We start from the raw sequence: 13,656 nt of genomic DNA, 5'->3' as shown, positions 1-13,656 counted from the left end.
CCAGCACTTTGGGAGGCCGAGGCGGGTGGATCCCGAGGTCAGGAGATTGAGACCATCCTGGCTAACATGGTGAAACCCCGTCTATACTAAAAAATACAAAAAAATTAGCCGGGCACGGTGGTGGGTGCCTGTAGTCCCAGCTACTCGGGAGGCTGAGGCAAGAGAATGGCAGGAACCCAGGAGGCAGAGTTTGCAGTGAGCAGAGATCGCGCCACTGCACTCCAGCCTGGGAGACAGAGCGAGACTCTGTCTCAAAAAAAAAGAATTGAAGTAGGATATTAAGATGTTAAGTAGGAAAACCTTGGGGAGGGGGGAGAATACACTGAGGTATTTCATTCACTTTAAAAAAATATCCTAAGCAAACTAGCAACTATATACAAAAACCTTCTGAAAGGAACATGTTATGTTTTTTAAAATAATTCTTAGGCCTATTTTGAATACAAGTACTGAAATGGATAAAATCTCTCTCTGTATATATATACGTTTTACTGTTTCTAGGGCATAGATTAACAATTGCAAAATTAGTTATTTGTAGGAAAAATGCATGTGTTTTATATTGTGAGGAAATACGAAAATTTTCTGCTAAATAGCTATATATGAGTAGATATTCTGTCTTAGAAGATTCCTTAACAGATCTTAACTGAATATGGAGTAAATATATGTGAGAACCTTAGGGTGATAATAATATGGAAGAGGATAAAGAAATGTCTGCTTGTTAATCATGTCAATAATGGTAATTTTAACTGATGAGTAATATTTTATATAGAAAAGAAAATACTGAAATGGTAATATGCTATTTTCCTCTTAAGTACATAAATATTTTATTTTCAGGGCCATCCTGGGGAAAAGGGAGAAAAAGGAAATTCAGTGTTCATTTTAGGTGCCATTAAAGGTATTCAGGTAAGTATTATGATCATGATTGGTTAAAAGATTTTTTTTTTTTCCCAAATAGGTAAGCCCATGCAGGAAATACTCAGACAGGATTTTTCTTCAAAATGTCCCTGAATACACCAATTTTTATCATTACCTTGACCCTCAGGGATGGCATCATACTTTTGTGTGAAGGCACTGGCTTTAGTTGCCAGTAAAATTCCAGCACTGCAAAATTCCAGTACCTCTGAACTAGTCAGAACTGCAAGGGATGTATTTATTTCAAGGTTTCTCAACTCCTGACATTTTGGGCCACATATTCATTTGGTGTGGGGCTGACTTGTGCATTATAGGATGTTGAGCAGCATCCCTGGCCTCTGGCCTCTACTCATTAGATGCCAGTAGCATCCCCTACCTCTGAACTCCCCAAAGCGTATATCCAGACATTACCAAATGTCCCCTGGGGGGAAATCACCCCAGTGGAGGACCACTGATTTATTTGTAATTAAAACATTGTAATATTAGTGCTTGCCATCCAGTACAGTAAAAGTCACCATTATTGAACTTGAAAATGATGTAAACCTTATAGCACTTTGCTTGATACATTTAATGGTGTTGTGTTTTCAGCAGGGAGTGATGTACAATTGTTCAGAAATAAACTCATGAGTGACCACCTCATCTCTCAGATGAGAGGCCATGGATGAGTGATAGGGATCAGTGGAAATGATGCATTAACAGGAAAATACAGCCCATTTTCAAGATGTGTGGTCATTTCTTTTAAGGAAGAATATTCTGCAGCAATTAGATAGAACTAGTCCTAGATTGCTTCTATCAGACCCTAGGTTCTGTGCCACCCAGAATGGACACACCTAAGCAGTGATCCCTTTAGTGAGCTCACCATTTATGTGTGTAGCTTCTGTGCCTATTTGTCTTTCTTAAACAGCAAGAACAATGGGTTTGTTTATAGCTTAAGTGATATATTAATAAACTAAACGTCAACAGCAGGGTCATTATAGGAACCAGTATGGTGTATTGGAAGGAGAGAACTGAGGCTTACTCTCCACTGTGACTTTAAACAACTCCCTTAACCTCCTCAGTCTCATGTTCGTTATTTTGTGAAAGAAGATTAAAATAATATTTACCCTGCCCCTTTCTTAGTGTTGTTAAGACTGTTATAATAATTTATATTGCAGCACACTGTAAATGGTAATGTCCCATATCATATTAGTTATAGTGAGCATTTTTTTGTAATTGTGGTAATAGAGAACGTGTGACATACAAAGGGGGATGAATATAGAGAATTCCTTATCTTAAAGGGAAACAGAAGATCCCTAATAAAAATGATCTGTAGATCAATAACCCTTGAGTGACAATGCTCTTGAGAGTCTATATCCACTTTATACCCATTCTAATGGCTATTATTAAAAAAAAACCAAATCTAGCAATTGTTGGTAATTACACAGAGAGTTGGAGCCTTATGCATTACCGGTGGGAATAGACAATGGTGCAACCACTGTGGAAAATAATATGGTAGTTCCTCAGTAAATTAAACATAGAATTACTATATGATCCAGCAATTCCACTTCTGGTTATATACCCCAAAGAACCGAAAGCAAGGACTTGAATGGATATTTGTACATGCATGTTCATAGCAGCTTTATTCACAGTAGCCAAAAGGTGGAAATAATCGTGTCCATCAACAGATGAATGGATAAACAAAATGTGGTATATTCATCCAATGGAAGACTGTAGAAGCTTTAAAAAGGAAAGATGTTCTGACACATACAACAACATGGATGAACCTTGAAGATATAATATTATGCTAAATGAAATAAACCAGTCAAATATCGTATGATTTCACTTATATGAAGTTTTAAAAATAGTCAAATTCATAGAGATGGAAAATAGAATGGTGGTTGCCAGTGGCTGCGGGGAAGAGGGATGGGGAGTTAGTGTTTAATGAGAACAGAGTTTCCATTGGAGGAGACGTAAGAGTTTTGGAGATGGATGGTGGTCGTGGGTGAATAACAACGTGAATGTACTTAATGCCACAGAACTATCTGTACACTTAAAAATGGTTGAAATGGGCCGGGCACGGTGGCTCACACCTGTAATCCCAGCACTTTGGAAGGCCAAGGTGGGTGGAGTACCTGAGGTCAGAAGTTCGAGACCAGCCTGGCCAACATGGTGAAACCCCCTCTCTACTAAAAATACAAAAAAATTAGCTGGGCATGGTGGCGCATGCCTGTAATCCCAGCTATTTGGGAGGCTGAGGCAGGAGAATTGCTTGAACCCAGGAAGTGGAGGTTGCAGTGAACGGAGATGGCGCCACTGCACCTGGAGATGGCGCCACTGCACTCCAGCCTGGGCGACAAGAGCGAGACTCCATCTCAAAAGAAAAAAGGTTGAAATGTCAATTTTTTTTTTTTTTTTGAGACGGAGTCTCGCTCTGTCACCCAGGCTGGAGTGCAGTGGCGCGATCTGGGCTCACTGCAAGCTCCGTCTCCGGGGTTCACGCCATTCTCCTGCCTCAGCCTCCCAAGTAGCTGGGACTACAGTCTCCCACCACCATGCCCGGCTAATTTTTTGTATTTTTAGTAGAGACGGGGTTTCACCGTGTTAGCCAGGATGGTCGCGATCTCATGACATGATCCGCCCGCCTTGGCCTCCCAAAGTGCTGGGATTACAGGCTTGAGCCACCGTGCCCGGCCAAAATGTCAAATTTTAACTTACATATATTTTACATTTAAAAAAAGGAGCTTTCCTTCAAGAGAATATATAGCTTTTGATCTTTTAAAGTAGGTTGAGTCTCAGCACAGAGTCACAAGGCGATAGAGGTAGACAGAAGCTGGTGAGAGGCAATTTCCACCTGAGTTTCTTTTCTGTCCACTCTAGGGTAGTCAAGGGGGTCAAGATGTTTATAAAGCATAGCAAGGTGTGGAACCAGACCAGCAACAGGTAAACTGTGAGGAAACGGGACCACTGGATTGAGAATTTAGAACAATTTAAACAAAGACAAAAATCTCATTTTGATTCCATGTCATTACTTCAGCGACCTTTCTCTGTTGGGTAGAAGGAGAATTCAGAGCTTAAGGAGAAAGAAAATCGCCTCTGCATATCCCTTCCTCAATTTTAGTCAACACCAAAAAAATTGAACAAACTGCACAGTTAGAGGAGTCCAGATAATTTTGTGTATATTTCTATTTTTACATAATCTGTGTTTTAGGAACATTGTGTGGACTTAAAGCAATGCATTCTTATTTTTGCAGGGAGACAGAGGGGACCCAGGACTGCCTGGCTTACCAGTAAGTCTCCTGAGCAGGCTCTATGCTTCTATTTCCTCCTCAAATAGCCTATGATCCACGTTTTAATCCCAGCAAAGCCAGCTACATAATTTGTGTGGCTCACCTAGTGCAATATGAAAATGTGGGTTCCCTGTTCAAAAATTATTAAGCATTTCGAGATGGCAACTGCAGAACATGAAGCATGGGGCCCTGTGTAACTGCACCAGTCTCATGCCCATGAAGCTGTACTTGAAGCTCATCAAGCTCTCTCCTGCCTTCCTCTTCTGTCTTCTAATGATCTTGTGGCATTACTCAGGTATGTGCAGCCACTTAATATTTAGGAAAGTGAGTCCACTTAGCAACTACATACATAATATATACCAGGTAGAATAATCTTGCATTGCCTCTTGCTACCATTTTGCTTGGTGAATCAATATTTGTATATTATATTTAATATTTTGCCCATCTTCATCTCTCTGATGTTTCTGATGTGAGAAAGTTTCACAAAACTAAACAGTAAATGTGTGAATCACAAATGCCATAATTTGAGTATTCATATTGTGTAATCTTTGTGTTATGATATTTTTGCAAAAATGCTTCACTTATAATTTTGTTTTCTGCAGGGGCACCGAGGGCCGCCCAGACCAGCAATTAAATTATCATATTAGTCTTTCCAGTTTTTCGATGTTTACAAGATTAAAATTGAGAGCAGTTTTGCCGGCCAGGCGTGGTGGCTCATGCCTGTAATCCCAGCACTTTGGGAGGCTGAGGTGGGTGGATCACGAGGTCAGGAGTTTGAGACCAGCCTGGCCAACATGGTGAAAGCCCCTCTCTACTAAAAATACAAAATTAGCCAGGCATGGTGGCGTGTACCTACAATCCCAGCTACTCAGGAGGCTGAGGCCAGGGAATCACTCGAACCCGGAAGGCGGAACTTGCAGTGAGCTGAGATGGCGCCATTGCACTCCAGCCTGGGCAACAAGACTGAAACTCCATCTCAAAAAAAAAAAAAAAAAAAAAAAAGACTGGGTGAGGTGGCTCACGCCTGTAATCCCAGCACTTTGGGAGGCTGAGGCGGGTGGATCACGAGGTCAGGAGTTCAAGACCAGCCTAGCCAAGATGGTGAAACCCCGTCTCTACTAAAAATACAAAAATTAGCCAGACGTGGTGGTGCATGCCTGTAATCCCAGCTACTTGGGAGGCTGAGGCAGAGAACTGCTAAAACGCAGGAGGCGGAAGATACAGTGAGCCAAGATAGCACCACTGCACTCCAGCCTGGGCGACAGAGACTCCGTTTTGCCTTCCAAAAGTTAAGCTATAATTTTGCCCTGTAACTTCTGGCTAGTGATGGAACGACTTTCCTGGGTTGGTTTCCTTACTATGATTGAAGCTCAGGTCCATGTAATAAATGTGATACCTCAATGTTGCTGTTAAGATAAATATCAGCTCATCCTCCTACACAGAGTAATTTCATTATACACTCCCCAATCATTTGATTTGGGCAGAGTCAGCAGGAGCCCAGGGAACATCTCTCCACACTTCCAGGCTAGCCTGGCTGTAACCTTTTCTTGGCAATTTGTGTATATTTGTATTACAACTTACATGTTGTAGAAAATTTTGTATGGCTGACTCATCTTGATCTCAAATTAGGGACTATATTTCACCAATTTGAGATCTTGCAGACCATGTTTTAAAAATATACTAAAAAGTATAAATACAATAATAATGCTTTAAAAGCATCCTGATGTATATCAAAATTGTAACACAGAATTTAGGAGTAAGTAGTAATGCATTTTCTTTGTTCTCCACTTTTGTTATTACAGGATGTATTTGTAAATAGATAGATTGATCTCTGGGTCTTAACTGGACCCTAAATGAAGGAATTTATCACAACTACCAGAGTGCTGCTACCTTTAGCTTGGTGCTTGTTTTGTTTTGTTTTGTTTTGTTTTTTTGAGACAGAGTCTTGCTCTTTCGCCAGGCTGGAGTGCAGTGGCGCCATCTCGGCTCACTGCAACCTCTGATTCCCTGGTTCAAGTGATTCTCCTGTCTCAGCCTCCCGAGTAGCTGGGACTACAGGCGCCCGCCACCACGCGCATCTAATTTTTGTATTTTCAGTAGAGACGGGGTTTCACCATGTTGGCCAGGATGGCCTCGATCTCCTGACCTCGTGATCCGCCCCACTTGGCCTTTCAAAGTCCTGGGATTACAGGTGTGAACCACCATGCCCAGTCTGCTTGGTGCCCTTTTAGGGCTGCATCAAAGTTGCTGTTGAAAATGTCCTAGCAGACCAGATGTGCTGGGGGCTGTGATTTCTTTAGAGGTTTTTATCCACATGGGATCACACGCAACTCTTTCTGTGAAAGATGATTACAATTTTGGGTAACAGATGCACTGATTTTTCTCATGTTATAGGGATTTTGGGGTGCAGGAGGACCAGCGGGCCCCACAGGATATCCTGGAGAGCCAGGGTTAGTGGTGAGTACAGCACTGCTGATGTGATCCCTTTAAAAACCAGATTCTACATGAAAATAAAGAAGCAAAGTTGCCATTTTGGATCAGACACAGGTGGGCAGTTTGAGAGATTATAATCGATGAATCAGTGAAAACCCACCATTATCAGTGGGACTCCATCTTGAAGCACAGGTCCCCTGCGGATGAGACACTGACATCATCTTCACAGAAAACAGCCCATCCATGATAGAAACTCCATCATTGCATGTTTTAAAATTAAGGGTTTCCTAAATGGGACCTTGGGGTAACAAAAGAAGGCACATTCTGATTTCTATGTCTGATGATTGATTTGTGTTTTTTTCTCCCTCGATTTAGGGACCTCCGGGCCAACCAGGGCGTCCAGGTTTGAAGGTAGGCAGTCATGAGCAGGATATATCAATAGAGCCCCGAACAATGAAATAATTGACCACTGATATTTGTCAGATGATGGCTTTCCTCTTATCAGACTTCCCAAAGTATTCCATAAACTGCAATAAATTGTGTAGCCAGAAGTCTTAATTGCTTTTAATTACTTTTTTAAAATTCAAAAGCAGTTAGATTCTTTTTCATTTCTTTCTCAGGGAAATCCCGGTGTGGGAATAAAGGGGCAAATGGGAGACTCGGTAAGAATTCCCTCTTGCTCTGAGGCGCAGATGGTGAAGTGTGTGTGCTGCTCAGGGGTGGAGGCTGTTCTGATTATTTGAACTTGTACTCATTATCTAGTCCCTGCCCAATTTTATGGCTGAGAACTTTTCTTTGCTGAATTATTATGGCACCATTACCCTTGACTGTAAAATGAAAGCTCTGACAAAATTTAACACTACATTCAGGTTAATTTGTGTAACATGTTTCACCCTAGCAAACAGATTGAACATTTTTGACAATATATTATGTCCAGAGTAACAGTTTTGTCAAATCACGGATTTGTTTTGCTTAATTTCACATAAGTCCTAAACTCCACCCTTAAATATGCATATAAATACAAATATAAATGACTGGAACCAAGAGCACTGAGCAATACACGATCTCCAACCCACTCTTTTTCTACACCCCTCCTCCCCGTCTCCTCCCCCTGCCATTCACACCCACTGTCCTTTTTGGCTGAAGCATAAAACTTAGTAAGAATAAGCTTTAGAAAAGTGATTTAAGGGCTGGGCACGGTGGCTCACGCCTGTAATTCCAGCACTTTGGGAGGCCGAGGTGGGTGGATCATGATGTCGAGTGATTGAGACCATCCTGGCCAACATGGTGAAACCCCATCTCTACTAAAAATACAAAAATTAGCTGGGCATGGTGGTGCGTACCTGTAGTCCCAGCTACTCGGGAGGATGAGGAAGGAGAATTGCTTGAACCTGGGAGGCAGAGGTTGCAGTGAGCCAAAAAAAAAGAAAAAAAAAAAGAAGAGTGATTTAAGAAGGCAACCCACCTGGAAACAATCTGAACGTCCAGCAGTAGGTGAGTGGCTCTTTCAACAACTGAGGGCAAGTCAATATTAAGCATCTGCTCCATGCCAAGCTAGGACTGACACTGGGTGTGGGGATTTAGTAAGACAGACCTGATCCCTGCTCTCATGGAGTTCCAGTGTGATTGAGTAAGTCATGGTATAGTCATTTAACAGAACGGCACAAGAATCAAAAATATGTATGACGACTTCATGATGTGGGGAAGTGCCTGTGATATAATGCTGAACAGAAAGTACAGGTTACAAAAATATAAACTCAACTTTGTAAAAGCAACAGCAACAAGAAAGACATTAAAATATACACAGAGAGGGATTTCTCAACCTCAGGCTGCTGCTATTTCATTGTTGTGGAAGCTGTCCTGTGTGTTACAGGAAGTTTAGCCATATCCCTGGCCTCTCCCCACTAGATGTCAGTAGCATCCCGTCCCTCCAATTGTGCCAACTTAAAATGTATCAAAACATTGCCAGATGTCCCTGCAGGAAGGGGTTGCCTAACTGCTTTCCCCTTCCCCCAACCTTGAGAATCTCTGGCCTATAGAAATGACTGAATGAAAATATACCAAAACAATGTTTTTCAAGTTCGGGAAGCCGTGGAGCTCTGGAATATGTTCGTCAAAGCCACAGAAGCCCGTGCGCCATTGCAGAGTCCAGCAAGCATTGGCATCTTAGTGACTTTCTGCGCCAGTCCAATCAGACACATTTGCAAACTCAGGCTGTGGAATAACTTGGAAGTATTTGGCTATGAGGTGGCCATTCAAATGATCTCAAATGTGCTTAGATTAATTCTTTTAGATTGTCAGGTGAATGAACACATAATTTTACAATTTTGGGCCAGGCCCAGTGGCTCACGCCTGTGATCCCAGTACTTTGGGAGGCCAAGGCGGGTGGATCACCTGAGGGGTTAGGAGTTCGAGACCAGCCTGGCCAACATGGCGAAACCCCGTCTCTGCTAAAAATACAAAAATTAGCCGGGCATGGTGGTGCGTGCCTGTAGTCCTAGCTACTTGGGAGGCTGAGGCGGGAGAATTGCTTGAACCTGGGAGGTGGCAGTTGCAGTGAGCCAAGATTGTGCCATTTCACTCCAGCCTGGGTGACAGAGTGAGACTACATCTCAAAAAATATAAATAAATAAAATAAAATAAGATAAAATATTGATGCAGAATTCTCAGATGTTCTAGAGTGTGTTTGCCCACCTCATTTTAAGAAACACTGCCCTAAATGGTTGCTGCTATTTATGCCTACATGATATAGTTATGGACCTTTTACATTTTAATTCTTCATAGTTTTCCTTCTTTGTACTTTTGACTATACTGAGTATATGATACTTTTACAATATGAAAAAAAAATAGCAATATGACCAATATTTTGAAGAAGCCGGCTGCTTGTCCCTTTTAAGGGTTTTGTTACGGTTTATCTCAATTACAAGAATAAGAGTGGCTATCTTTACCAATATATGCTATGCATTTACTCATGTTTTGTTAATGTGCTCGTTCAATGGTTTATTCACACAGCAGATATCTTTAGGGCAGGTGCTACACCAACACTGTGTTAGGTGCGTAGATAAATCAAGGAAAAAAACAAAACAAAACAGACAATGTTTCTAATCTGGCTTTTCTGCAATTTCCCAGGTTTAGGTAGAAATTGAACTCTTTTTTTTTCTATTTAAACTTGATATTCTTCTAAAAATTCCACCTATCAAAAGCATTAGTAGTTTTAGTAATGATATATTGGGGAATTTACTTTGTTACCCTCAAGACAGGAAGCATTTTATGTGTATTATCTATTCAACAGAATAGTTTGAGATAGGTAATATTACAATCTCCATTTCAGCAGAGAAGAGAAATGAGGTTTCAAGGAAGTAAGGAAATGAGGACTGAGAGAGGCTTTAAGGAACTTGTCTCAAGTGACAGAGCCAGTAAGGGCCTGGTTTGCAAACATGGGTGACCTATAGCCTGTTCTTAACTATGGCAAAGAGGAAAGATCATACTAAGTGTAGAATAATAGTAATACCCAGAAAAGCACAAAATATTTATCTTCTAATTAATGGTGAGAATTTATGATTGTGGCAAAATTCATTCAAGAAACATTCTTTTCTTCAGTAGAAAAACATCTATCGTGGCATAAATAAAAATTGTGGCTATTATTTTACAGTTTTAAAATATTATTGAAAATAAATAGAAATAATCCAATCTAACCAGAGTAGGATGGCTTAATACATTACAGTACATTCTTATGATAGATTATTGTATTGGCATTAAAAATCAGGATCGTTACGTGAGGCCAGGAGTTTGAGACCAGCCTGGCTAACATGGCGAAATCCCATCTCTACCGAAAATACAAAAATTAGCTGGGCATGATGGTGCATTATCTGTAATCCCAGGTACTCGGGAGGCTGAGGCACAAGAATCGCTTGAGCCCGGGAGGCAGAGGTTGCAGTCAGCTGAGATTGCGCCATTGTGCTCCAGCCTGAGTGACAGCGAACACTGTCTCAAAAAAAAAAAAAAAAAAAAAAAAAAAAAAAATCAGGATCCTGAAGAGCTTTTAGTATAATAGAAAAAGGCTCACAAAGTATTGTTGTAAGGAAAATATAAAATTATTTAAAAATTTAATAAAATATGCTGTATATTTTAAATCATGTTTATATATTTATTATATAGTATTCTGATTATATTTTTGTAAACATAAAACAAATTGTTTATTCACCTATATACACATATATGTACATATATACACATATACACACACACACCACAAAAAGTTATATCAAAGTTTTAATAGAGATTACCTCTGGATAGTAGGATTTTTTATTTATTTATTTATTTTTTGAGATGGAGTCTCGCTCTGTCACCCAGGCTGGAGTGCAGTGGCACGATCTCTGCTCACTGCAAGCTCTGCCTCCCAGATTCACGCCATTCTCCTGCCTCAGCTTCCCGAGTAGCTGGGACTACAGGCGCCCGCCACCACGTCCGGCTAATTTTTTTTTTTTTTTTGTATTTTTAGTAGAGATGGGGTTTCACCATGTTAGCCAGGATGGTCTCAATCTCCTGACCTCGTGATCCACCCACCTCAGCCTCTCAAAGTGCTCGGATTACAGGCGTGAGCCACCGCACCTGGCCCTGGATAGTAGGATTAAGAATCATTTTCGTTTTTTAAATTTATTTTTAACAATAAGTGTGTGTTAAATTTTTATAAGAAAAACAGTAAATATCCTTTTATATTCTATGATGTACTTGCCACAACTTGTATTTTAAATCCATGACACATAGGATTGGAAGCATTATACCACAATACATGGGTGAAAACCTTCAAAACATAAATTAATATGAAATTTTTATTATCTTCCTTTTTTTTTTAAGGGTGAGGTTGGTCAGCAAGGTTCTCCTGGACCCACCCTGTTGGTAGAGCCACCTGACTTTTGTCTCTATAAAGGAGAAAAGGTAATTCCCAAATCCATATGTCACCTTGGAAAGTAGCAGTAGAAAATATTTTTTGAACATGGATCTGTGGCAGCAAAGTACAGAGGTCTTTCTATGCATCACTGCACTAGTCTCAAACCTACTTTAATAGGTTGGTACTACCATTGGCCCCATCATGCGGCATTGAAAATGAGGCTTGGAAGGTTCCCAGTGTTCTCAAGTTTACCCAGCTGCTGAGTGGCAGACCTAACTCAGGCTGCTAAATTATGACGTGTGCTTGTTAATGTTTTGATGTGTGGATTGAAAACACCACCGGAAGCCCAGTTGTCCTTTAGATGTTACAGATGAGTTTGATGTCTTGATAATTGAGAAGATAACAAATGCATAGAACTGGGCCATAATAGACTCTTGGCAAATATTAATTCCTCTGTCAGCTACCAGTGCTGATACTACTGGTGCCACATGCAGATTCTGTTGTTGCTTTTCAGTTGCTGGGTTAAATTTCTTTACTTTGCTCAAAATGAGCCACTTTTTCAATGGCTGCATTCCCAAATTATATCTGCTGTCTGGCTCCATGGTGGTCCACCGTGGTGTCCCATATACCTCTCACATAGAGAACTGGCTCAAATAGTGTCTGGTTTATAAGTGTGCTAATTAGAACAGGTGAAGAGTAATGTCTTAAGGTTTTTTTTTAAAGGTGAAACAGGTTGTAAAAAGAGATGATTTCTGAAGGAGATGGGATTCAGTATGTTACATAATAAGAATAGACCAAATTATATTCATTGTAATTTTTAGGGTATAAAAGGAATTCCCGGAATGATTGGACTGCCAGGACCACCAGGACGCAAGGTAGTTTATTTAAGTATCTTTTTTTTTTTTTTTCATTTGTGTGATGTACTATCTTAACTTAAAATGTTATTTCTCATGGTCTTTATCATTGCTTTAAGTGCTAATATGTATTACCAGAATTTTTCACTATCTTATCATAATCCTATAGAGCCTCTATTCTAAAGTAGTTGTTTTCTTTAAGCTGCTGACAATAATTTTTGTTTCTCATTTTGTTTTTGCTTTCCCCATTGCTGAAATATTGTTGCTTGAACCCCTCTAAATGTTGTCATCTCTTAAAGGGAGAATCCGGTATTGGGGCAAAAGGAGAAAAAGGTATTCCCGGATTTCCAGGGCCTCGGGTAAGCATCATTTGCTATTAACATCAGTGAATTTGGAGATATTTCTCTTTCATGTTTTTATAAAAGCAGGTCAGTAGTCCCACAAGCTCAAAAGTGAAGAATAGCTCATGTAAGAACAAAACGTTTTGAACAAGAATTATGGAATATCTAAATATCCCAGAGCATCCTTCCATTGACATCATCTAGATAAAACAGGCAAGCAAAAGATAGAAGGATTTGGGAAAAGTAACAGGATTGTGGCATCTCTTGTCTGGCACCTCAGTGCCAGTATGAAAGTAGCTTGGAATAGTTAATTTAAGTCTATTTGAGGAAACTTGGTGATCTAGGGGCAGTAGCTAGAAAAAAAGTACAATATTAAGCTCCAAACATCACCACGTGTCACTAATAGAAAGTCCATTTGTAGAGTCACCATGGAGGCCAAACCGCATCTGGCATGGGCTTTGAGTTTATTTGGTTCTAGATTTAGTCCTGAATGGGGCAATATTGGTTTCCATGGTCATTTTTATTGCTAATGATGCACAGAGCAACTATTAATTTCCAGGCAAATTATATTGCAGAGATTTTAAAGATATTTGGCCCAGTGCAAGCACTAAGTTAAGTAAATTAAAATTGGAAAAGCAATGACAACAAAAATACATTCTTAATTAAAACACTGGCAATGACATGGATTTTTGGAATAAGACTAAAGATCACTTCAAGTAGCAAATGCTATAAAGAAATGGAATCTATTTCCTTTTATTCAGCTAGCTTTGCAAACAAGACCAAATATCCATGGAACAATTTGATAAGGTGAAAAATGATGCACTGAGCTGGTTAATGCATTCTGATTTAATTCTGTTTATCCTGATTTTTGTGAATTTATTAGGGGGATCCTGGTTCCTATGGATCTCCAGGTTTTCCAGGATTAAAGGTAAAGGTACCTCATTATGGAGATAATAAATACA

General features: G+C 40.0%; 1 protein-coding gene across 6 annotated transcripts in view; it reads left to right on the top strand.

Moving 5' to 3' along the window:
• COL4A4 (collagen type IV alpha 4 chain) overlaps nt 1-13,656 on the top strand; it is a 156,814-nt gene that overhangs the window by 48,999 nt on the left and 94,159 nt on the right. For 5 of the 6 annotated variants that reach the window (XM_054479332.2, XM_054479330.2, XM_054479329.2 and 2 more), the window contains 9 exons: nt 832-900; nt 4,140-4,175; nt 6,570-6,632; nt 6,984-7,019; nt 7,229-7,270; nt 11,466-11,546; nt 12,321-12,374; nt 12,653-12,712; nt 13,578-13,622. In XM_054479332.2, the coding sequence (XP_054335307.1) occupies nt 832-900; nt 4,140-4,175; nt 6,570-6,632; nt 6,984-7,019; nt 7,229-7,270; nt 11,466-11,546; nt 12,321-12,374; nt 12,653-12,712; nt 13,578-13,622 (486 nt within the window). Of the gene's footprint in view, nt 1-831; nt 901-4,139; nt 4,176-4,684; nt 4,925-6,569; nt 6,633-6,983; nt 7,020-7,228; nt 7,271-11,465; nt 11,547-12,320; nt 12,375-12,652; nt 12,713-13,577; nt 13,623-13,656 lie in introns of those variants that run through there. The other variant, XM_054479334.2, reaches the window with a different exon arrangement.

The sequence above is a fragment of the Pongo pygmaeus genome, chromosome 11 (genome assembly GCF_028885625.2).
Source record: "Pongo pygmaeus isolate AG05252 chromosome 11, NHGRI_mPonPyg2-v2.0_pri, whole genome shotgun sequence".
Lineage (NCBI taxonomy): Eukaryota > Metazoa > Chordata > Mammalia > Primates > Hominidae > Pongo > Pongo pygmaeus.
The sequence above is the reverse complement of the archived record's forward strand: the minus strand, read 5'-3'. Positions and strand labels throughout refer to the sequence as shown.